The sequence below is a fragment of the Monodelphis domestica genome, chromosome 1 (genome assembly GCF_027887165.1).
Source record: "Monodelphis domestica isolate mMonDom1 chromosome 1, mMonDom1.pri, whole genome shotgun sequence".
In the NCBI taxonomy this organism is placed as follows: Eukaryota; Metazoa; Chordata; class Mammalia; order Didelphimorphia; family Didelphidae; genus Monodelphis; species Monodelphis domestica.
Window position 1 is genome coordinate 695,321,129 of NC_077227.1, and position 22,794 is coordinate 695,343,922.

General features: G+C 53.5%; 1 protein-coding gene across 1 annotated transcript; it reads left to right on the forward strand.

Annotated features, from left to right (window-relative positions):
* The first annotated feature begins 574 nt into the window (after window positions 1–574).
* Window positions 575–22,790, forward strand: CARMIL2 (capping protein regulator and myosin 1 linker 2). The gene is made up of 39 exons (XM_056818514.1): window positions 575–614; window positions 971–1,071; window positions 1,258–1,308; window positions 1,709–1,771; window positions 2,408–2,532; window positions 2,715–2,812; window positions 3,529–3,599; window positions 3,856–3,929; window positions 4,308–4,383; window positions 4,569–4,657; window positions 4,754–4,848; window positions 5,570–5,656; window positions 5,797–5,909; window positions 6,219–6,296; window positions 6,644–6,720; window positions 7,022–7,126; window positions 7,641–7,710; window positions 8,326–8,407; window positions 8,756–8,852; window positions 10,039–10,096; window positions 10,248–10,420; window positions 10,634–10,796; window positions 10,918–11,016; window positions 11,364–11,492; window positions 12,005–12,118; window positions 12,550–12,725; window positions 12,861–12,948; window positions 13,654–13,809; window positions 14,882–14,948; window positions 15,541–15,833; window positions 18,128–18,228; window positions 19,557–19,926; window positions 20,098–20,217; window positions 20,422–20,458; window positions 20,646–20,717; window positions 20,907–21,188; window positions 22,179–22,259; window positions 22,354–22,455; window positions 22,570–22,790. The coding sequence occupies exons 1-39, from the start codon at window positions 575–577 to the stop codon at window positions 22,722–22,724; spliced, it is 4,428 nt and encodes a 1,475-aa protein (XP_056674492.1). The 3' UTR covers window positions 22,725–22,790.
* The last annotated feature ends 4 nt before the right edge of the window (window positions 22,791–22,794 follow it).

The window sequence follows — 22,794 nt, forward strand, 5'->3', positions numbered from 1 at the left end:
ATAATACAGTTATCCAAATACATAATAAAAGGAGCTCACAAGGGGCTGCTTGGTGGCTCCATGAAGAGAGAACCAGGCTAGGAGTCTCGAGGACCTGGGTCCAAATGTGGCCTTGGACACTTCCTAGAAGTACAACTCCCGGCAAGTCACTTCACCCCCATTGTGGAAAGGAAGAAAAGGGAAGGGAAAAGGGAAGGGAAGGGAAAAGGGAAGGGGAAAGGGAAGGGAAAAGGGAAGGGAAGGGAAAAAGGAAAGAAAAAGGGAAGGGAAAAAGGAAAGGAAAGGAAAAAGGGAGGACTTGAACCAGGTCCTCTTGACTCTCGATTTTGTTTTTTCCTCTATCACAGGCAGGCTAGGGTAGGGCTGAATGGGAACCCGGGGGGAACCTAGGCTCCCATGGGGCTGTCAAAGCTGAGGGGAGAAAGCAGGAAGCAGCTCTCACCTTCTGCGGAAGGAGGAACAGGTGGTAAGGGGTCAGGGGAAGCCGAGAGCTTCCTGTGCTGCTCCTCACTCGCCCTGTTGCTAGCTGGCACAGTTCCTGGCTCCGCAGGCCCCCCAGGCTCATCCCTTCCCAATGGCGCAGCCCCCCGAGGGCATCTCCTATGAGCTACAAGGTGAGTTCTCCCTCCCCCCCACCCCCAGAGGCTGGAAGGTCTTGGACATCAGGGGCAGGAAGGACCATGTGCCAGGTCTTCCCAGACCACACACACTCACACCCGCTCCCTCTCCTCTCGAGTTCTTCCACTGACTCAGACAGACTTTGGGACACTGGCTCGAGGCACCCTCAATTCTTTCCGCTTCCGCCTCTCTGACCCTCCTGCTTCCCCCTCCCCAACCGAGGGACCCTCAGAGCCTGGAGATGCTCTTCCTCTCCCAGCACCTCCTGCCCCGGGTTGGGTGACCCCCGAGGCCTGGGCTGGGGTGACCTGGGGGGAGGCTCAGAGAAAACCAGACATCTAAGGCTCCTAAGATCCCGCAGAGGAGATCACCAGGTTTCTGTGGCCGAAGGAAGTCAAACTCCTGCTGGTTATCCAGATGCATGAGAGAGACGGGCCTGAAGATCGAGTGTTGGTAGGGCTTGTGGGAAGGGCCTGGGGGGTGAAGGCCATTCAGGGAGGGGAGAAGGGGAGGGAGGGGGGAGGAGAAATCGACTGCCTGGGGAGGCTGCCTGGGGACCCACCGCCTTGCTGGAGGCCCACCAGCTCAGGTGGCTGCCAGGAGACTTTGTCCCCTTTTTCCTGACCCCAATCCCCGCAGGCCCTGCTCCCTTGGAGAGCCTACTTGCTTCACACATCTCTGCCCCTTCGGGTGAGTCCCCAAGCCCCCAGCTCTTCCCTAGACTTCCTCTAGACTCTGGGCCAGGCAGGGTTAACAGGGGATTTCCATAAACAAGCATTCGATGCACACACAGGCACAGTCCCTGCTTCAGATATTACAAAGATGACTGACTCATTCCTTGCTGCTGGTCTGGTCTGTGCTGGGGTGGACTGGCCGGAGCTCTGGGTGGCCCAGGGAGTTTGTATTGTGTCCCAGGAGACGGGGCTAGCCGTGGAGGGAGCTGAAGCTGGACCAGGCTTGACCTACAAGAGGTTGACTCAGTCCCTCCCCGGTGGAGCAACTCTGTTGGGCTTCAGGGTGCTCTGTCTGGCCAGGAAACCCCCAAAGGGCCACGGGGTCTGAGCTGGGCTAAGCCAGTGTTCCCCCCTAGGTGGACTGCACATTCAGCTACCTAGAAGTGAAGGAGATAGTTCTTCAGGAGTTTCCCCCTCAGGTAAGGATGTGTTGCCAGAACACCCCAACCAGGATTCCCTGACTAGGTTGCTGCCCGATTGGGAGGCAACAAAAATTTATTTTCTTTCTCCCCCAACAAAAAATAAAAAGAAAATCTTTGTGACACATACAGACCGTCAAAGCAAAAGCCATTCCCGCTTTGTCCTGGGCCAAAATGCCAAGTCTCCTGTACCTTGATTCCACCCCCACTCTGTCTGGAGGGACCGGTTGGAATCCTGCTTGGTTATTGCATGGATCACAGTTCCCAAGTCTTTTAAGGTGGTGGGGGGGTGGGGTGTATAAATTGTCCTTCTGGTCCACCTTTCCCTCCTTTCTTCGGACCTCTGTGAGCATGCCCACTCCTCACATGGAGCTCCTTTGGGGGCATTGTTTCCCATCACTTTGCAGAATGACTCCAACAATGCCCTGATACAATTAGTGCCTGTTTTCCCACAGGTCCTCCAGCAATTGTCTTTTTCCACTTTTGTTGTCTTTACCGATCTGATTGCTTAACGCTGCCTTCGCTTGTATCTCTCTCATCAGTGATGTGGAGCATTTTATTTTTCATAAACTCTTGATAGCCCGAGTTTCTTCCTTCCCTATCAGAGAGGGAAAGCATCAGCTTTTTGACCACCAGGTGATTATCGAGCTGGAGTTGCTGCCCACGATGACAATGAGACTCCCTGCTCTCGGAGCCCTGGAACAGTTGGCCTTACACTTGGCTATGTCCATCCGGAAAGTCTTCCCAGAGACTTCACCCAGGTGAGGGCATTCTGGGAGCAGGGTCATAGGGTTTCCTCTCTCCCTCTCTCCTTCCCTTCATCTCCACACCCCAGCTTGCTGGAGCTGGGAACTCCCACTAGGGAGAGAAACTCTCTCGGCGGGGGCTTCTCTCGCAAAAGTGTGGCTGGTATCTGTTTCTCGCTACCCTCTCCACCTCTCAGGAAGCTCTTCCCGAAGTCTCCCTCCGCCCTGCTGGCCCGACTGGAGAAAAGAAGTAGCTCCTTGGAGGAGGTGACGCTAGGCAGCCTTGGTCCCTGTGGTGAGGAGGTTGGGGAGGTTCAAGGGGTCTGGGCTGACTTTTAGAAGTCCCAGTAGTAGCACCTAGTTCTTCCATGCTTCCAGGCTGATAAAAAGCACTTACTCACTCCCCTCATGACTGTATGAGGTTAAGTAGTATGACTATTATCCCCATTCTCCAGATGGGGAAACAAGACCTAGATATGCCCAGGGAAGTGATTTGCCCAGGGTCGCACAGCTATTAAGTGGCAGAGTTGGAATGAGTTCAGATCTCAGAACCCCTCTCCTCCCCCTCATCTTTTCCCCTTTCCTCTCCTCTCCTTCCTTCCCCTCCCTCCCCCTCCCTTCCCTATGGCGCCTTAGGGGAAAAGCGGGAATTGGATCTCTCCAAACCTGAGCCTTCAACCAATGTACCTATTAGTCTCTAGGAAGTCAGCTACTTGACAGCAAAAACTGGATTTTTTTTCTTACATCCCCATCAAGGACAAGGTTCTCAACATATCAGAGTTTTAATAAATTCTTGAATTTATTTAACTGAATAAATGCATGAAATTAGAATTGGAAATAGTGTCGGGGAACCAAATTTAGAGCTTTTTGCCGCCTTGATCTCTGTCCCATGCTAACTGGGTCTTTCTGTCCTTCTCTCCCTGTATTTGTCTTTCCTTCCTCGACTCTCCCTGGTACTTGTTTGCTGCACTCCCGCCCCACCCAATGGGCATTATGCCTGCCTGATTCCAGGAGGATTCTCTGAGACCTATGCTGCTCTGTGTGACTATAATGGCTTCCCATTCCGGGAGGAGATCCAGTGGGTGAGACTAGAGCCCGACAAACATGTATTAAGCACCTACTGTGTGCAAATGCCTGGACTAGGCACAAAGTATAGCTAAAATACAGTCCCTGTCCCTTGTGAGGTTTAGAGCCTGGGGGGGGGGGGTAATGATGTCATGGGGACCAGAATGAAGCTCCATCCTCAGGGGTCAGCGGCAGTCGTGGGGGGAGGGAGCAGCAGAATGGATCCTCCACCCCTTACCCCTGGAGGTAAGCCTGTGTGCTTCCTGAGCCCAGGATGTGGACAATATCTATCACAGCCAAGACTGTCGGAACTTCAGCCTAAGAGACTTCAGCCACCTGCACAGCCGGTAAGAAGGGTGGACGGGCTGAAATATGGGGGTAAGCGGAGAAGCCAAAAGGCTAGGAGGAACCCAGCTCCACTTGCCTTTCTAAAATCCTGGAATGTAAAGGTTCTAAATTATCCAGTCCACCTTTTACAGCGCTAGCGAAGGAAAATCATTTTCTGCCCAACGCAGGGCTGAGATTTGGACTCAAATCTTCTTCTGCCACCCTCCATCTTTGGGCCTCAGTTTCCCCAAAGGTGGTAGCCAGGTGGAGTGAGCCAGTCTCCCTGGACTTTCCCGTGCCTCTCGAACGACTGTGGGGGATTGGGGATGGGGGCAGGGGGCGGTTTTGTCCCATCTCGGAGCTCAGCACTGACTGGATCCCTCCCCACCCCATCTCAGGGATGTGGCCACAAGTGTGGCTGCTTTGTCGTACAACCTTTGGTTCAGCCGGCTCTCCTGCTCTGACCTCAAGCTGGTGAGGAGGGACTGGAAGTGGAGGGAGGGAAACTGCGCGAGGGAAGGAATAAGCTCCTACTGTGTGCTAGGCACTGGGCTAAGTACAGTGGAAATATGGAGGGGGAGAAAGATGGATGGTAGAGGGTCAGAGTATTCCTAGAGTCTGAACACGCTGCCCTTCCCCCTTCTCTCCTCTCCCACCAGAGCCTGGAGGTGTCTGAGCAGATTCTCTACATGCTGAGCAAGTCTTCGCGGTTGGAGGAACTGGTGCTGGACAACTGCGGGCTGAAGGGGTGAGGGGAGGGGGAGGAGAGTTGAGTGGGAGGGGAAGGGACGCGCGCAGGGCAAGTCTGGGGATGGATCGCAGCGCTTCCGTCTACTCCTCCCAGGGACTTTGCGCAGCGCCTGGCTCAGTCCCTGGCGGAGCATTCCCGTTCTGCCCTCAATGCGCTCAGCCTGGCAGGGAACCCTCTGGAGGACCGAGGTACCAGCCCCCAGCCCAGGCCGCCCCCACCTAGTACACCTTCTGGGCGCGCTCGTCCACACCTGCCCTCACTCTGTCCTCTTAGCCTCCCTCTGGTGGTCCTCGCCCACCAGTCCCGGCCCCTCCCCTCTTCCCCATCCCCTCCCTTGACCCCTCCTATCCACACCCTCTCCTGGGCCGGCCCTGCCTCTTTGAAGGATTCTGAGCCTTAGGGAGTGAGTGGGGAAGGTACCACCTCTCTGCCTTGTATGGAAGACCCACCAGCCCTAGCAGGGTCCATCCCCTCGAACTATTGAGTGCTGAGAGAATGGGTGTGTGTGTGGGGAGGGGGAGAGTGCGTTTTCCCCCAGATGACCTTCCTAGGTTTCCGTATCTATCTTGTGTCCGGAGTTGTTTGCCTGTTATCTGTCCTGTCAGAAAGTGTTTTGGGAAGGCAGGCTCTAGAAGCCTTTAATGAGTCCCTGTTGACTGACTGTGCTAGGCACGGGGGAAGATAGAGTTTTAGGTAAGGTGAGCACAGTCCTTGGCCCTTGGGAAGCTCATTGCTCAGTGTCTGGCCCTGGGAAAGGACAGACGGCATTGGAAACCTGAACTACCAAAGCCAGCCACCCCCAGCCCAACCTTTCCTGCCTGGGGCACTGACTGCTCAAGACAGCCCTGCAGATCCGGGTTCCCCACACCCCCAAAGATCCAGTTTTGCCTTCCTCCTTACAATTTCCAGGAGTGATAGCACTGAGCCGCCACCTGGAAAAGCGTCCCCGGGCTCTGAAAAAGCTCAACCTCTCCCGGACCGGGCTGACTGCCAGAGGTGGGGGTGAGGCCTGGACTGAGAGGGCAGGGGCCTGGCAGGGAGAGGGCACCCTCATAAGGCCCCTCCTGGCCCACATTGAGTAGGGCAGTGGGGAGGGAAATGACTCCTATCTCCTGACCCCTCCCTCCCCCTTCCAGGGATGAGTGCCCTGGGCCAGGCCCTCCTCACCAATTCTGCCTTTGCCTCCTCCCTAACCCACTTGGATCTGTCTGGGAATCCTGGGGCTCTGGGGGTCACAGAGGACAACGGGGTGAGTAGTCCTAACCTCTTACCCTAAGCCCTGATCCCCTGGAAGCATCAGCAGTGCAATCACACAGCCCCATAAACATAAAATGTTTAGAGCTTCAAGATTTGGAGGAACCATTCTCCTTCCACCATTTTTATGGTTGAAGAAAACTGAGTCCTAGAGAGGGCTTGCCCAAAGACAGAGAACTAGAACTAGAGTTAAGGTTTCTTTAGGACCCTTGCTACTGAAGCACACTATCAAAGCCGTGTGGGGAGGGAGGGGTACAGAAAGGAGATCTGGGGGATTCCTGCTGAAGAATTATGTCCCCCTCAGGCTCTATACAGTTTTCTGAGGCATCCCAATGCTGTGGCCCACCTAAATCTCTCAGGGACGGACAGCGCCCTGGACACGGTGAGGAAAGGGACTTATCTTTTGATGGAGGGGAGAGGGGGGAAGGATGGGAGTTTTTGGACACCAAGATTATCCTGAGCAAAGGGAATGTGCCCTTAGACACTGCTGGAAGAACCCTGGGTGGGAGTGGGGTTGAAGCTGGACATTGTAGAAGGCATTCTATACACCAGCTGAACATCTTTGGACATTGGCCCCTCAGAGATAGATAGTGCTGGACATGGAAGCAACTAAGGAAGCTAGATTCTGATCATGCCATGGGATAGGAGATTGGGGGTGTTGGGTCACAGGCCCTTGGCCTCTGATGACTCTCTACCTCCTCCCCACCCTCACCATTCTTCCCTTTCCAGCTTTTCCGGGCACTGTCTCAAGGTTGCTGTGCCAACCTCGTTTATCTTGATGCTTCCAACAACACCTTCTCCCACGTGTAAGAGGATCTTCCCACTCTAGGCTTCCTCTAGGACCCCAGGAAGAGCAGGGACAACTTAACTTGGGATGAAAAGGAAGGAGAGGGCTCTTTTGACCTCTCTATTCAGTTCAGCTCATCTGAACCAGGCAGACAAAGCAGAGAGGGAAGACTAATTGGGGATGTCCTTGTGTTAGTCAAGGGAAGGGTTAGGACAAGTTAGTATCAACAACCTAGAGGAAGGACTGCTAAGATAGAAAATATGGAGGGGGTGTAGATCTATCCCTGGTCCCCATTTCCCTACATTCTACTCCCCTCCCAGAAGAAGCCGGGCAATACCCGCCTCACTACAGTCATTCTTCAGCCAAGCAAGCTCACTTCGCCATGTGGGCTTGGCAGGAACCAAGTTGCCTTCAGAGGCTCTCAGGTAAGAAACAGGACCACCCCCACCTCTCAGTCCTGGAGTTTGAGGGCAGACATCCAGCCCTCTAAAGGAGGGGTCAGTCTATTCTGTCCATAAGGGATGGACATATATAATGGTCCCTGGTGAGTATGGCTGGGACCAAGAGGATCCTAGTATCATGGATCTATAGTTGGAAGGAGCCTGAGAAGTCCTCTGATCAACCAACCAATCTAACTCCCTCATTTTACAGAAGAAGAAACCAAAACCCAGGCAGGGAAAGTGATTTTCCCCAAAGTCACACAGTGACAAAACTAGATTCAAACCCAGGTTCCCTAACTCTAAAACCTGGGCTCTCTTTCCATTATAGCACACTCTTTCTTGGAACATAGTAAGAGTGAACCAGGATCATCAGACTTGGGATTGGACTGTAACATAAGCAAGTCACTTCCCCCTCCTTAAGTCCCAGTTTCTTCATCTGTAAAATGGGGATAATAATACTCATGCTATGTTCAGAACTCCTTCCACTCTCCTTCTATAGAAGCCTGCTTCAAGGTCTGGCCCTTAATACTCAACTCACCGATATCCACTTGGACCTCAACACTTGTGAGGTGAGGCCCCTGACCCTAAGCCCCACTCAGGGTCCCTGGTCCACTGGCCCAGAGAGCTTTAAGCGGGGAGGTGAGGATGCTATCTATGATTGTCTCTTGTGTACAGGTTATCTCAGCCTTTTTTAGTATAAGATAATAACACAGACCTGCTGGTAGAACCATAACTAGCTGAAACTACCCATCTAGAAGTAGAGATGCTTTTGGCACAGAGGATGATCTCAGGTTTGGGGGACAGTTATGTCTGGAGAAATCAAAGCTGTACCCCAAAGTACTACCCCTGTGCTTTAGGGGATTGGAGGAGATGGCAGGTTCCAGGAGAGGGGTTTCATGGCAATCAGGCCCTAATGATGGCAGTGGCAGTGGCACCTCCAAAGGATATCTAGATGGGATTTAAGAGTGGTCAGTTCAGGAAAGACTTAACCTTCCACCCCCCAAATTCCATGTTGGAATGCTGAGGCAAAGCCCCAATTCTCCTGATAAATTACATATTTGGTTAGTGAGGAGAAGTAATGGTAGGAGAAATCTTAAGTATCCTCCAAGTTGCTCAGGCAAGTCTAGCTGGGGAGGAGACCCTGATAGTGCTCTGTAACCCCCCCCCCAAAAAAAAACCAACAGCTCCGTTCAGCTGGTGCTCAAGTGATTCAAGACCTCATCTTTGACATCAGCTCAGTGAAAGCTCTGGATCTGTCGGACAACGGTGAGAATTGGAGAGTGGGGCAGTGAGGGACCCCCACTACTGCAGGGTCTCTTTTTTTTCTACCCTCTGGCCAGAGCCTCCATTGCAGGCCAAGTTCTGCCCCAAAATTCTGCTCCAGGCTTTGAAACCAGAGACTCCTGGACCCTTTCCCCTTCTCCCTACACCCTGTCCACTGACAGAGAGAGCCTTCCTTGTCTGGGGTGGGAGGGAAATATGGAAACATCTGCCTCTCTGATTACCCCAAGGGAAAACCCTGCTTAGCTCTGGAACTCATCATCACATTAGCATGGGAGGAAAAGACAGCACAAGGCATCCCTCTAAGCTGGACTGCGATTGCCTGTTCCCTAGGTTTTGACACAGACATGGTAACCTTGGTGTTGGCTATCGGGAGGAGCAAGTCCATCAGACATGTGGCTCTAGGGAAGAATTTCAACATTAAGTCAAAGTGAGATGCCCCCCTCCTATACTCCCCATAAAGGTTTCAGCATTGACCTTGATGCCTTATTGATCTAGAATCAAGACTGACCAGTTTGATCATTTTAAGCCAATATTCAGTTTTCACTGCCCAAGGAATGAGCCCCCAACTGGTAGCCCCAACTTCTTCCTAGACCTCTCAGATGCTTAAATTCCCTCCTCCCTTTCCTATCGCCACTGTCACCATTTCTGGATGTTTTGCCCAGTTCTTTCTGCCATACCCTTCCACCTCTTTTGTTTGGCTGGTTGACCCAGAAAATAAAAAGGTGGTAGAGTTTACTTAGACATAAATTCGGAATGAATACAGAAAACCTACTGTTAAACATACTGATAAAAGAAAACTATCCAATTCCAGATTTAACAGCACCTAAGCTTTCTTTTCTTTTTTTTAAACCCTTACAGTATGTCTTAGAATCAATACTATGTATTGGTTCCAAGGCAGAAGAGCAAGGGTAAGGGCTAGGAATGGGGATTAAGTGACTTGCCTAGAGTCACACAGCTAGGAAGTGTCTGAGGTTAGATTTGAACCCAGGACTTCCCATCTTTTAGCCCTGATTCTCAATCTACTAAACCACCTAGCTACCCCCTCCCCACCTAAACTTCCTCATTTAATATATAAAGTTCTCTAAGCCTAGTATGGTCTCTGATATGACCTCTGGATCCTTCTTAAATCCAGAATTGCATCCCATAAACCAACCTGGAGCCCAAAGGGTTCTGTTTTATAGTTCTAGGCTCACTCTCAGCCAGTCAGGAAGTGTTCTCTCCTAATAGCACATTGAGTTCAGGAGTGCTTTGCCCATATTCCTATGTAGTCACTTTCCGCCCCCCTCAAGATTAAAGAAGGAAATAAAGAAGACTGGGTTCTTAGCACCTATTAAAAAAAAAGAATCCCATCTGACAGTTTATAAATGTTATACTTCTACAGTCTGATGGCATCCCACCATCATTTACATCTGTTGTTCACTTTCATGAGTCCAACTGGTTCCTTCCTCACAGGAGCAGGCTTGATTGATGAGCAAGACCCTTGGTTCAGCTTAAGGACCCACAGACATCCATGAGTCCCTACAGCGTGGCCCTTAGACCTGAAACCCTTTATCTTCCCAGGCTTCTCTCCCATAAGCTTAGGGCCTCCCAGCCACTCTCTTTTCCCTTCCCAGGGAGTCCCTTGGGGATGTCCTGCACCGAATTGTCCAGCTTACCCAGGATGATGACTGTGTGAGTATGAAGGGGTGGAAGCCGTTAAGTGGTGCATTACAAGAAGCTTGAAGTCCATGTTCTACCAGTGCCATGTGGCCCCTGCTACTGGAATCCTTTTGGTGACCCCCCTTCCCATCTCTGTCAATGACTCCCATCCCCACAAACCCAGCCCCTACAGTCTCTCTCTGTGGCCGAGTCAAAGCTGAAACTGGGTACCAGTGTTCTGTTGAACGCCCTGGGCAGCAACCCTAGCCTGACATCGTTGGACATCAGTGGCAATGCCATGGGGGACACGGGTGCCAAGATGTTAGCTAAGGCCCTGCAGATCAACACCCAGCTCAGGTGAGAGGGGTGAGAGTCAGAAAGGAAGATGAATCACTTAAGACTAGAAGGAAAAAAGAAAGAAGCAGCAAAGACAGAGGATGGGAAGAGCAATGATAGGGTGGCAAGAGGGGGTGAAACAGGAATGTGGAGAGCAGAAGAGAAGGGAGTCGGCTGAGGGCAGTGGAAATGTCTTTGTGTTGCCCATTGCTACCTCCAACCCTGGTCCCCTAGGACTGTGATCTGGGACCGAAACAACACCACAGCTCAAGGATTCCTGGATGTGGCTCATGCCTTAGAAGGGAACCACACACTGAAAAACATGCCCCTGCCCCTGAGTGACCTGACCCAAGCCTACCGAAGCAACCCAGAGCGAACTGCTGATGCAATCCATCAGGTCTGAGGGTTGGGGTGGTAGAGAAAAGATGGGACTGAGCGAGGGGGGCATGGGCCAGGATGCAGCATAAAAGAAGCAGGGGGCTTGGGCCCTTTGTGACACCCCTACACCCTTCTTCCAGATCCAGGCCTGTCTCTTGAGAAATAATCACACACACAGAACCCTGCCTGACCATGCTTTCCGCTTGCAGCAGGGAATTGTCACCCGATCTTCTGAACAGGTTAGGCCTGGCCCAGCATCCCCTAGCCCCGAATTCCTTATTCCTTATCCTCTGTTCCCACAGGAAAGGGGCTAGGCTAAGCTAGGCTCAGAATGGATGGGTAAGTCTAGTCCTTGGTGTCCTAGGACAGGGAGAACAGAAAGACCCTTGCCCCTCCTGCCCTAGTGCTTCCAACTCTCCTGCCCCTGGGCCCTCCTCTAACTTGCCTTCCTGCCCTTAGTTCCCCTTTTCTTAACTCAGAAACAAACGGGTCACCCAGGGCGAGAACATCAAGGTCTTTGGGGGCAAGTGAAGATTTGGGGGGCTTAGGGAACAGGTGTCACAGACATGTCTTCCCCCACTCCCAGATGGTGAACGAAATGTGCCTAACAGTACAGGAGCACATGGAGTTGCTGGGCTGCTGGCCCAGCCCTCGGGGTGAAGCTGCCCTGCGCCAGGCTGAGGATGCCATCCGGGATGCTAATTTTTCCATCAGTGTGAGTCCACCTACACCAACCCCTCTGGTACCCAATCCGTGGTTCAAACTACCTGGTGATGAGAGCCTAGCGGCAACCTCTCCTTTACCTAATAATAATTATAGTTAGTATTGATACACCAGCTTAAGGTTTGCAGAACCCTTTACAAATGTTGACTCGTTTGACCCACAAAACAATACTATGAGGGAGGTGCTATGATTTATAGATAAATAAAGAGCCTGAAGGAGCTTTAAGTGACTTACAGTCATACTTAGAGTCATACAGCTAGAAGGATTTTAATTCATGTCTTCCTGACCTCAAGCCCAATGTCCTAACCACTGGACTACAAATCTGTCTGCTTGCCTGTTTGCCTGCCTGCCAGCCCCCCTGATCCTTTTCTAACCACATCACTAAAGGTATTACCTGAGACTGGTTCCTACCCAAGCCAGAATGCCACAATCTAAGCTGGGGTCCCGGCCAGGAGCCAGCCTTCCTCCACCGACCCTGGTTCCTCCATGTCATCTTTAATCCAGATCCTACCTGTGCTGTATGAGGCTGGAAACTCCCCATACCACAACAGCCAGCTACAGCAGAAACTAGAGGGCCTCCTGGAGGAGGTGGGCCAAGCCTGTCATCAGGAGATCCAGGTGACCTCACTTTTCCCCTCTGCCAGCCCATGCCCTGACCTTCCACCCATTCATATAAGGCAATAAGCACCTCCAGAGCACAATGATGACCCTCCTTGCCTTTCCGAGATAGGTCTTCCAAGAGTGTTGCTCACGGCCTAATCTTATCTCCTTCATATTTGTGGAAAGATTGTATGGTGAAGGGGGTATCCTTTATCTGCCTTAGAACCAAAACATGAGAGTTGGAAGTCAGTGACTTTTACTATAGAGTCCTGAGAGAATGAGAGATGTCCCTGTTTGAGAATTGGGTCAGTGAAGCCCTCGAGGCTCTCATTGTGAAGTTCAGCAGCATCTAAGGCTTCCCTATGCCCTTGAACCCATGCCTTCAAAGTCAACTGGTTTCCTCCCTCTCCTCTGACCTCCACGCTTCTGACTCTCTGCCTGTGCCTCAGTCTTTTGTGCAAGCCACACTGGACACGGTTCAGAGCCTGTGCCCAAGGGTGATGCAGAAGGCCGGCCGACGGGAGCAGCTGAGTAGTGCCATCTCAGGCCAGGTCAGCCGACAGGACCACCTGGGCCTCAGCCTACTCTTGGAGCAGCTTCTCAATGATGCCTTCAGCAAACTCAAGTAGACTTCTCCCTTTGGGATTCTGAGGAGGGGAAAGAAGGGAAGGGAGCAGGAGGTAGCGGGGCAATGCAGCGGTAGAGATCTGGTCCAACGTCCTTGACTCTGGAGTCCAAATCCATTTTTCACCTTTTCCAGTGAAATTCGACTGTCTATCACAGCAGCTGCAGCAGAGAGAATCATTGCCCAGGTGGTAGAAGACCTGAGTGCCGCCCAGAATCGACTGGTGAGCCTCCAGTAGGAATGGGGAGCCTTGGGAGGAGAAAGAACTAGCAACGAGGATCCTAATTTTGTGTGTGTGTGTGTGTGTGTGTGTTTGTGTGTGTGTGTGTGTGTGTGTGCAAGGGACTTTACTAAGTATTCGAGATACCAAAAAAAAAAAAGGAAAATAAGCATAGCCCCTGCCCTCAAGGTCCTCATATTCTACTAAGTTATTCATCTGGCAGCTTGACCAAGTGCATAGAGTCAGGAGGCCTCTCATTTTTTTTAAGTGATAAAGTCTTTTATTGGGCTCTTTATCCCTTTAAATTATAGACTGATATGATACAAGAAAAATGCAGAAGTATTAGGGGCTGCCATCAGCTCTCTCTAGCACTCAGGGGCACATGGTCACCCCTAGTTCTGAGGCTGGGGGGAACCGAGAAGGGCCGGGCAAGTGGAGGGCTCACTTCTTGGACCCCCCCCCCCAAAAAGGACTCAGCGTTGGAGGGGAAGACTTGATGTCAGATCTGCACAGCTCTCTGTATCATATCTATGATCAAATCCATTGAGTGAGGTCACCAAGAGATCTACATGAAGCCAAAAGCCTCTAGCCCCTGTGATGCTTGTTTCCATTGAGCAGTGCTCCCTTGAGGACTGAACAATTGCAGAACACAACTGCCCACCAGAACTTAAGAACTGACACCTCAAGGCGCTGTCTAACTGGTTTTAGGTGGAAAGCTTATACCAGCACACACCAGAAGCACCTCCTTCCCCAATTCTGCCAGACAGTGCTGAAGTGGGAGCCTGGAAGAGTGGGACTCTGCTCCGTAGGGGAGAGAGAAGTCCCGGAGAGGGAGAGACAGAAGGCCTCTGTACACTGGGAGAGGTAGGTGACTCCTTACTAGATCCCCTTCTCCACCAGCAAGGTAGAACCCCTGAGGGTCTTAGTTCTCCAAGGAGAGGATGACTTGCCCTGTGCTCCACCCCTCAGTCACCTTGCATGAGCAATAATCTAAAGTCACAAGACTAGTTCCCAGGCCCCCAAATTCCCACAGGGAAATTGCTAAATTAGCTGAATCCTCAAGACAATCAGTCCTCAAAGTCTCTGTGCCCTAGAACTCTCAGCAGGAGATCTAGATTCAAGTCTGGACTTTGTCACTTACTACCTCTCTAACCTTGGTTTCTTGGGTCTCCTGGAAGAGGTGAGCCAAGCCTATCAATAGGAAGTCCACGAGACTTCACTTTTTTTCCTCTACCAGCCCCTGTTTCTATGTTCCACCCACTGATATGGGATTCTGGGCACAGCTCAGCAGCCACCCTGAAAGTCACATCTACTTCCTGACATCATTTTCCCCATCTGTCAAATTGAGAAAGTTGGACTGGAACAGGGAGTCTTAACCTTCTTGTGCCATGGTCCCCTTTGGCAGAGATCTGATAAAGCTTCTTCTCAGAATCCTGTTTTTAAATGCACAAAATAAAATACAGAATATTGCAAAGGAAATACATTCTATTAAAATGTAGTTAAATCCAGAGGCAGCTAGGTGGCACAGTGGATAGAACACCAGGTCTGCAGGCAAGAGAACCTGGGTTCAAATCTGGTTTTAGACACTTCCTAGCTGTGTGACCCTGGGAAAGTCACCTAATCCCAGCCCTTGCCCCTCTGTCTTAGAGTTGTTACTAAAGCAGAAAGTAAGGGTTAAAAAAAAGCCACAAATGCTAGGTGGAGAACCCTTGGATCAGGGGGTTTCTAGTCCCTTCTAGTTCGAACAGTCTAGGAGACCCTAACTTAACTCTGGATTCTGAATCTCTCAGAATTTTTTTTTCTTTGAGTAGCTCCCCTCCTCAAGGAGGCCTGACCCGACCCTCCAGACCTTCTGCCCACCTCCTCCCCCAGAGACCTTCTGTGCTGAGGCAGATGGGCTGAGGCTGGTCCTGTCCTTGTCCTTCCCCATCCCCAGGACAAGGTGGCCCAGTGGAGAAGGAATAAACACAATCAGAGCATCCGGCCCACCCCTGCTGTCCGAAGTAAGGCCTGGGCCCCCTCGGAGGGGAGGGGAGTCGGAATGGGGGTTTTCACAGAGTGCTTCTCCTTAGGGCGAGCCTTCCAGAGAGCATTCTGGGCCCCTGGCCCTGTGGGCACTGCCCAGACTTTTCCTCCAGGACCCCTGAGTCACCCAGCGCTGCCAGGGCCAGTCCCGGCCCCTCCCCCACTATTGTGCCGCTAGAAACCAGCAGCCCTGGCACTGGGAGGTGAGGGGGAGAGCTCAGAAGGGCCAGGAGCCCCCTGGGAGAACGCTGGCTTGGGGGCTCTCAAGGTGGAGATGCCAAGTGGTGCCCTTCGGTGGCTCTGCCCTGTCTCCGCTCCCCGCCCCCCATCCCGGCCCAGGTCCGCCCTCCTACCCCTTCCCCTAGCTCAGGGAGCGCCGCAGCATCCCTTTGGGGGGCCAAGGCCTGAGCTCCTTCAGCACCCGGGACAGCGCCCTCAGGCCGCCTGGGAGGAGAGGGGCTGAAAGGGGAGGCGCCTCTCCCTCCGCCCTGGGCGGGGTTCCCCGCCCTCCCCCCTCCCTCTCACACACACTCCCTTACTGCCCTCAGTCCTCTCTCCCCCTCCCCGCAGGTCCCTCGGAGGAGCCGGAGCTGGAGCCGGAGCCGGAGTCGGAGCCCGAGCCCGAGCCCGAGCCCGAGCTGGCGGCTCAGGGAGAGGATGCGGAGCCCAGCGGGCAGCGGGCGGGGCAGTCACGTAGCAGCAGCGCCCCCGGCTCGCCCCAGCCTGGCCCGGTCCCGACCCTGCTCCCCGCAGCCCCACAGCTCCACATGGACCTGCCGCTTGCCAACCAGCCGCTGGACCACCCCACCCGGGCCCGACCAAGGCCCCGCCGCCGCCACCACCAGCCGCCCAGCAAGGTCCAGGTGAGCCCGGCCCTGCGGCCCAGGGATGCAGGGGTTGACTTGCGGACCCGGCAGGATGCTCCTGGCGCTGCCCAGCCAGGGATGCAGCGGGGAATGCAGGACACCTCCAGCGCTGCCTGGCCCAGGGTTTGGGGGGGGGGGACAGAATGCGGGATGCCCCTGGTGCTGCCACGGCGCCCCCCCCCCGTGACTTCCTCCTCTTCTCTCCGGCCAGCCCAACCTGCCTGCTGCCCCCCCACCCCCAGAGCAGGGGGGGAGGGGACTCAGGGTTGCTGTGGCGACAAGACTGGGAGTAAACTGGGTAGGGTAATTAGCGGGGAGAGGATGGGGGAGGGGGCTCGGGTCTGGACCGGCAAAGTATGTCCATATGCATGACTGGATGCACGTCCAGCTGTATGTAAGAGGCAGTGTGTGCGGAGTGCATGGAGCCGGTGCGAGGTGTGGGATTGATTCTGTATACATGTTTGACGCTGGGGAGGGTGGCAGGTGACTGTGCATATGTGTAAGTGGAGGAGGCTAACGGGATTCCCAGGACTTCAGCCTCCCTGCCCTGCCCTGCCCTGAGGGGTTGTGGGTGCGTGTGTGGGTGTGCCGGGGGACGTGGGGTTCCATGTGTCGGCCTGTCTTCTCTATGTCCCTGGGGCATCCATGTGCGAGAAGAGGCTGGATGCTGGACATCAGCGAGGGGTCCTAGAAAGGCTCCTGCTACATGCCCCTCCCAGGCACCCCTATCCCTTTTCCCAGAGCCCCCCTCACTCCTCTTGGACTGAATGGGGAGCCTCCCCCTCAGCTTCCCACAGTAACGCAGTTCAAGGCCAGGCAGGCACAAGAGGCAGGAAGCAGGGGGCAGGAGCCTCCTGGAAACAGGTAGGAGGGCCTAGGGAGCAAGAAAGGAACTGAGAACTGAGAACGTGGTCCTGGAGACTGAGGGAGCCTGGCCTTACTCCCAAGGCCTGGGGGCTCACTCTGGGCACAGGGGAGAGGGCAAGCAAGGAGGAAGGGAAGGAGTCTCTACCTCTCACAAGACAGTGACCTAGCCAACCCGGTGATGGTAGAGGCTGTCTGCCTCCTACTCATCTCCTGAGCCAATGGTGGGGCCTGAAGACTGGGCATGGACCGTAGAAAAAGGACAGAGCCTAGGAGGGGGGACTCTGGAGTCGAGGAAATCAACACCCCCTCCAAAAAAGAAAAAACCATAACAGGTCATTGAACGAGTGGGAGTTTAAGGTAGGAGGCAGTTCAAGAACCTTACTTTGGGCCTGCTTGCTTCCTTGAAACTGCCCCTGGGGCCATGCCAAGCTTGTCTCCTCTTCCCACTCTCTGTCTTCACCCAAACACTGTCTGAGACCCCTTCGACCCTGCTACAGTCTCCAGTTTAGGGGCAACATAGGGCTTCAGGGGTGGGGAAAAGGGTGTCCTGTGCCTCTAGCCCATCCCTGGGCGGCCGGGCCTGTGGGCACTGACAAGGACGGGGTCCCTCATCTTTCTCTCCCAAGGTCCCCATGCCCTGTAGTTCCTGCCCTCTGCTGCCTGCTCTTTCCCTCCCTCCCCCACCTGCCTAGCCTTGAGCTCTGGGAAGTTGAGGGGGAGGCTGGATGTTGGGGCCAAGAAGAACTGGAGAGGTGGTGAGGAGCTGTGGAGTAAGTAGGAGACCTTCGTGGGCCACGTGGGTCTGCCGTGGAATGGTTCCGAGCAGGGGGCTCTGCAGCAAGCCGAGGGAGGAAGGGAGAGTGATAGGAAAGAGAAGGCTGAAGTCTCTGGGCCAATCTGACGCAGCAGGAGAGAAGAGGGAGTGGGGGGGGGGTGCCTAAGGGATAGAGACGCTGCAGGGAGGTGCTCTAAGCAATGGCAGGCTTTCCAACTGGGTGCTGGGGAGAGATCCGTGGGTGACTCTGCGTGAGTAGGAATGTACCTTTGGTTGTGTATGATTGTCTCTGTGGGAGTATTTGAATGGTGGCATGAATGTGACCACAATGTATGTGAGTGCATGACACCGTGTGGCTGTAGATGCCTGTGAATAAGTGGGTGCCCGTGTGCATACGTGACTGTTTATGGTTGGTGATGTGGGCTTCTCTTGGGGTTCCTCTCTTCACCCCCTGGACACCTCTCCTAGAAGAGAGTGAAACTCGGAACCAAGACTCCAGGGTCCCCAGGGAAGTGGGAAGAGTGGGCACTGGTCATGCCACTCCCTGCCAGGAGCTCTACCTGCTTCTGCTCCAGGTTTCCTGGCCCAGGAATTTGGCCTGGGAGGGAAGGAGTCTTAGATGAATTCCTGAGGTGCCCTGTGCCTCCAGGTACCTCCTGTTGTGCCTGAGGAGGAGAACGGGCTCAACGCCAGGGTGGACGAAGGTGTCGATGAGTTCTTCTCCAAGAGGCTGATCCACCAAGAAAGAGTGTGAGTGACCCAGGAAGGGAAGCGAGCTGGGAGGGAAGACCAAGGATGAGAGTAAAGGGGACCGAGCGTGATTGGCCAAATTGACCATGAGAGGTACCGGAGATGGGATTGCCTTCAGCCCGGTGAGAGGGGCTTGGAGTATTCAAGCCTGGGCTGAAAATGACCTTGGTTAGGCATGATCAGATCTTAGATTGAGCCCCCGATGCTACTCCATCTTCCATTCAGTTGTCAAATTGAGCACTGACCCTATCTCTCACTCTACTCAGTCGATCCCTCTAGCCCCTGACTGCCACCCAAATCAAGTATACACCCCCAGTCATCTCATTCCTTATACCTCCTCTCCTTACCTGGACACTGGTCTCCTTGTTGTTTCTCTCAACAGACACCCCATCTCCTGATGGTAGACATTTTCACTAGCTGTCCCCCATACTTGGAACTCTCCTCATTCCACCTTCTGCAAGAAGCCTTTCATGATTTCAGTACTCATGGTTTAGGGGGAGCTAGGTGGCTCAGTGGCTAGAGCCAGGTCCTAGATTCAAATGTGGCTTCCGACAGTGTCTAGCTAGGTGGCCCTGGGCAAGTCACTTAACCCTAACTGCCTGACCTTTATCAATCTGTCTTGAAACTGATACCTGGTATCAATTCTAAAATAGGTTTTTAAAAAACACTCCCAGTTTCTCTGTGTTGATTTATCTCCAACTTACCCTCTATTTTGTTTGTACCTAGTTATCTGTATGTTGTATCCCCCTTGCAAGCTCCTTGAGAATAGGGAATTTATTTTTCTTTGAATTTCCCTCGATGAACACAGTGCCTGCCACATAGTAGGCAGTTAATAAATGCTTATCGGCCAACAGGAATGCTGAGGTCAGGAGTAATGGGAACCAGAAACGGTCATTTCATAAACACTTTTATTAAGCACCTACTATGTACCAGCCATTTAAGCTGAAATCACCCAGGTCTGGGAGCAACTATAGTTGGGAATTTCTAGCACTAGGAATGCTGGAAATGACCATGATTCAAAGTAAAAGAGCTAAGAGTAATTAGTGTCGGAAGGGACCATGCCTGGTAATGACTGGCATCAGGAGCAGAGATTGTCAGGAATGTCCAGACAGGATTGAGTGACCAAGCCAAGAGTGGCTAGAGTTCCATCTGACCAGGACTGGAGTTACTAGAGCTGGGACTGATGAACAAAGTAGCCAGTCTAGGAGTGGTCAGGGACCTCTCCTAGGAACTCCCATGGGCCAGTCAGGGGTCTTATTCTTATGATCACTGGACACTGGAAGCTCTCCTGTGAACCTGCCCCATTCTACTTGCCTCTGTCCCCATAGGTGGTGCCCTCGGGATGCAATCCCTGATCCTGGGACCCCTGTCAGCTCCCGAACACTCCGGAAAAAGCTGGGCACCCTTTTTGCCTTCAAGAAACCACGGTCCACTCGAGGGTCTAGAGCAGAGCCAGACACCAGCCCTGGGGCTCCTCCTCGAACCCGAAAAGCTGCATTCAGTGACCTTCTACGCCCACCTACCCGGTCTGGCCGTGCAGAGGAGCCTGGAGTGGAAGGGAATTTGGAAGGAGTTCCCAGTTGCTCCCCGGACCCTGCCCGTAGGAGTCGGCCTCGTTATGCCAGAGAAGGCAAAGCTCATTCTATGATCCTGCTTTCTGCAGATGAGGAAGACGCCCTAGGTGGGCGGCAGGAGAAGGTGAAGGCCCCCTCTCTGTCTCCCAATTCTCCACCCACAAAGTTGGATCCATGATTCTTGCCTTCACCTTCTGGGTGAAGGGTCCTCTTTCCCCTGAGCTGAGGCCTTGGGTAGAGGGTGGGGACCTGCCCCCCTCCTAGAGATCCCCTGACTCCCCTTGACCCCCCACAGCGTCGGCCCTTGGAGCGAGGTGACACGGAGATGCCTCCATCCTTCGAGCAGCGAGTACATGTCATGCTGCAGAGAATTGGTGTGGGCAGGGGAGGCGGAGGTGACAGCAAGAGGAAGCAGGTGAGCTGGAGGAGCCTGGGGGATTGGAGCTTCCTTGGGCCATGCAGGACAGGGGCATACTGAGACATAAGTGATCAGAGGAAGGCCCTCTGAGTGACTTGTGGCCCTGGGGAATGTCACATTGGGGTAAAAGGGGCCCTTTGGTATGCCTGGGAGGAGGGCAGGAGAGGGGACCTCTGATTCACTATCCCCATTCTCTCCCAGAGCAAAGATGGGGAGATAAAGAAAGCCGGCTCAGATGGTAAGTGGGGTCTCTTCTTGGAGTACAGGGGTCTGGGAGGGCCTCTTTTAAGAGGTTTCAGTCAAAGCTCCTCTTACCCCAAGATTGGGTGGCAAAGAGGGGCTAATGGAAGGAGGGGTGGACCCCTGGGACATAGTCTGGAAGATGGGAAGGCTACAGCTTCAGCTGCCTAACTCTGGCTTTTCAGGAGACATCATGGACAGCTCAGCCGAGTCACCTCCCCTCTCCCTCAAGTCCCGAACACACTCAGTGTCTGCAGGTAGGCAGTGGGGGGTCAGCCTCTCTGGAGAACGTGGAAGCATCTTTCTATGCCCCTCTCCAAACCATCTTCCCATCCCTTGGCCCCCTAACCCACTCAAGACCAGACAAGGTGTGGGGAAGCCCAAGTTCGATCGCCTGAGAGCTTAGGTCATGTCTGACTCCTGCTCCCCACACTCTCCTTGCCCAGACTCATCATGCCGTCCAGGACCAGGAGGCCGGGGGCCAGAACCTGTGGCCTGGAAGGCCTTGGGCCGGCAGTTGAATGCAGAGCTCAGAGGGAAAGGCTGGGACCAGCCGGGACCCCGGACACCCTCCCCTGCTCCCAGCCCTAACTTGCTTCAACCTGAACCCTGCTTCCCAAGCCCCTGTCCCAGTCCCATCCCTTCTCCTCGGCTGTCCCCCCGAAGAGCCAGCAATGCTGGGGATGGCCAGATCACCCAGGACTCTGCCCTAGGAACCAGGAGTGAAGGTAAGGATACCGGACATCCATAGCTCAAAACCCAGCCTCTCTCACAACAGCCAGCCAAAGGGGTAGCTGGGTGGCTCAGTGGATAGAAAGCCAGGCCCAGAGATGGGAGGGCTTGGGTTCATATTTGGCCTCGCACTTCGTAGCTGTGTGACTCTGGGCAAGTCCCTTAACCCCCATTTCCTAGCCCTTACCACTCTGCCTTGGAACCAATACACAGTACTGACTTGAAGAAGGAAGGTAAGGGTTTAAAAAAAATACAGTCCGCCAAGTTGGGGGCCTCTGTCAGAAACTGGTCTCTGCCCACCTAAAGGTCACAGAAATTGATGGGAAGCCTTGCTGGACATTTAAGAACACACCAGAACAGATCAAGTATGAAGGAGATCCCTGAGAGGAAGTAGACCCAGGCCCGAAAGGGGAGGTGAATTTGAACTTGGGCACCTCTCAGCCTCAGTTGAGTTCCACCATCTATAAAATGGTGGAAAAAAATAAATGGAGCCTCTTTGGGAGCAGTGATTGGTAGGGAAGCATTTTTCAAGTCTTACAGCCCCCTAGAGAGGAGCTGTCATAGAAGCATGAGTAGGAATCGGGCAGATGGAGATTCCAGATAAGAGTGAGATGAGCCAGAACAGCTCAAAATAGGGCATGTGCCTGGGAACAGTGATGGGGACAGCAGGACAGACAGGAAGACTCAGAGGAACATGGTGTTAGGCAGGCTTTGTTGCAGAAGGGGTGGACGTGATGCTCTGGGCATTGGAGAGCCACTGAACATTTTGAGAAGGGGACTTCCTCATCAGGGTGATCCACTGAGATAATGCCTCTGGCCATCCGCCAGATTTGGAGAGGGAGCCCAACAGATGCTGGTGGTCAGGAGAATGGGGAGAGGCCAGTTTCAAGAAACTTTAGAGAAGCAGCTGCTCTCATGAACAGTAGAGAGCACTTGAAGGTCTGCAAAGCCTTTGTGTCTCATTTGTTCCTCACAACAACCCCCAGACAATCACCTGAAGCCCCGAGCTATCTTGGCCACCCGAAGAGCAGTCTCTGTGCATGAGGAACAGCTCCAGGCCCCAGCAGGTAAGCATAGAAATGAAGGGAAGCCCTAAGGCTTTGGACTAGGGACCACTCCCCAATCCCAGGAGTAACCCAGAGCCTCCCACCTTCATCCCAGCAGCTACATCTCCCATCAGAGATTTGCCCCTACGGCTACATCGATCTCCTGTCCTCAAACGTCGTCCCCGGGTTGAAGATCCCTCATCATCACCAAGCCTAGGTAAAGAGGCAAGGGCTGGGAGGGAAGTGTCATTTGGAGAAACTGAGGCCAAAGGGCTGGGGGTTAGCAGAGCTGGAAAAAGGCCTCCAGTATGTTTTGTGCCTCCACCCACAGGGTCAGCTGGGAGCACAGAGCCCCGGCTGCTGCTGCCACCAGATGAGCTGCCCCCAGAGGTGCCTGCTGGCCCAGAGTCCATTCCCTTGACCACCCTATCCCCAGCCACAGACCAAAGAGTGGGCAACCAAGCCCCTGCCACCCCCAGCCCCTGATCCAACCCCCCACCCTCACACCTTTGGCCGCATGAGATTATTTTATTAAAAAACTCAAACTTCAAATCCT

Excerpts from the sequence above, each read along its gene's own strand:
- CARMIL2 (XM_056818514.1), top strand. The coding sequence starts at position 575 with ATGGCGCAGCCCCCCGAGGGCATCTCCTATGAGCTACAAG. Across the intron at positions 6,297-6,643 it reads CGGACAGCGCCCTGGACACG|CTTTTCCGGGCACTGTCTCA; the intron begins GTGAGGAAAGGG and ends TTCCCTTTCCAG. Across the intron at positions 8,853-10,038 it reads AATTTCAACATTAAGTCAAA|GGAGTCCCTTGGGGATGTCC; the intron begins GTGAGATGCCCC and ends TTCCCTTCCCAG.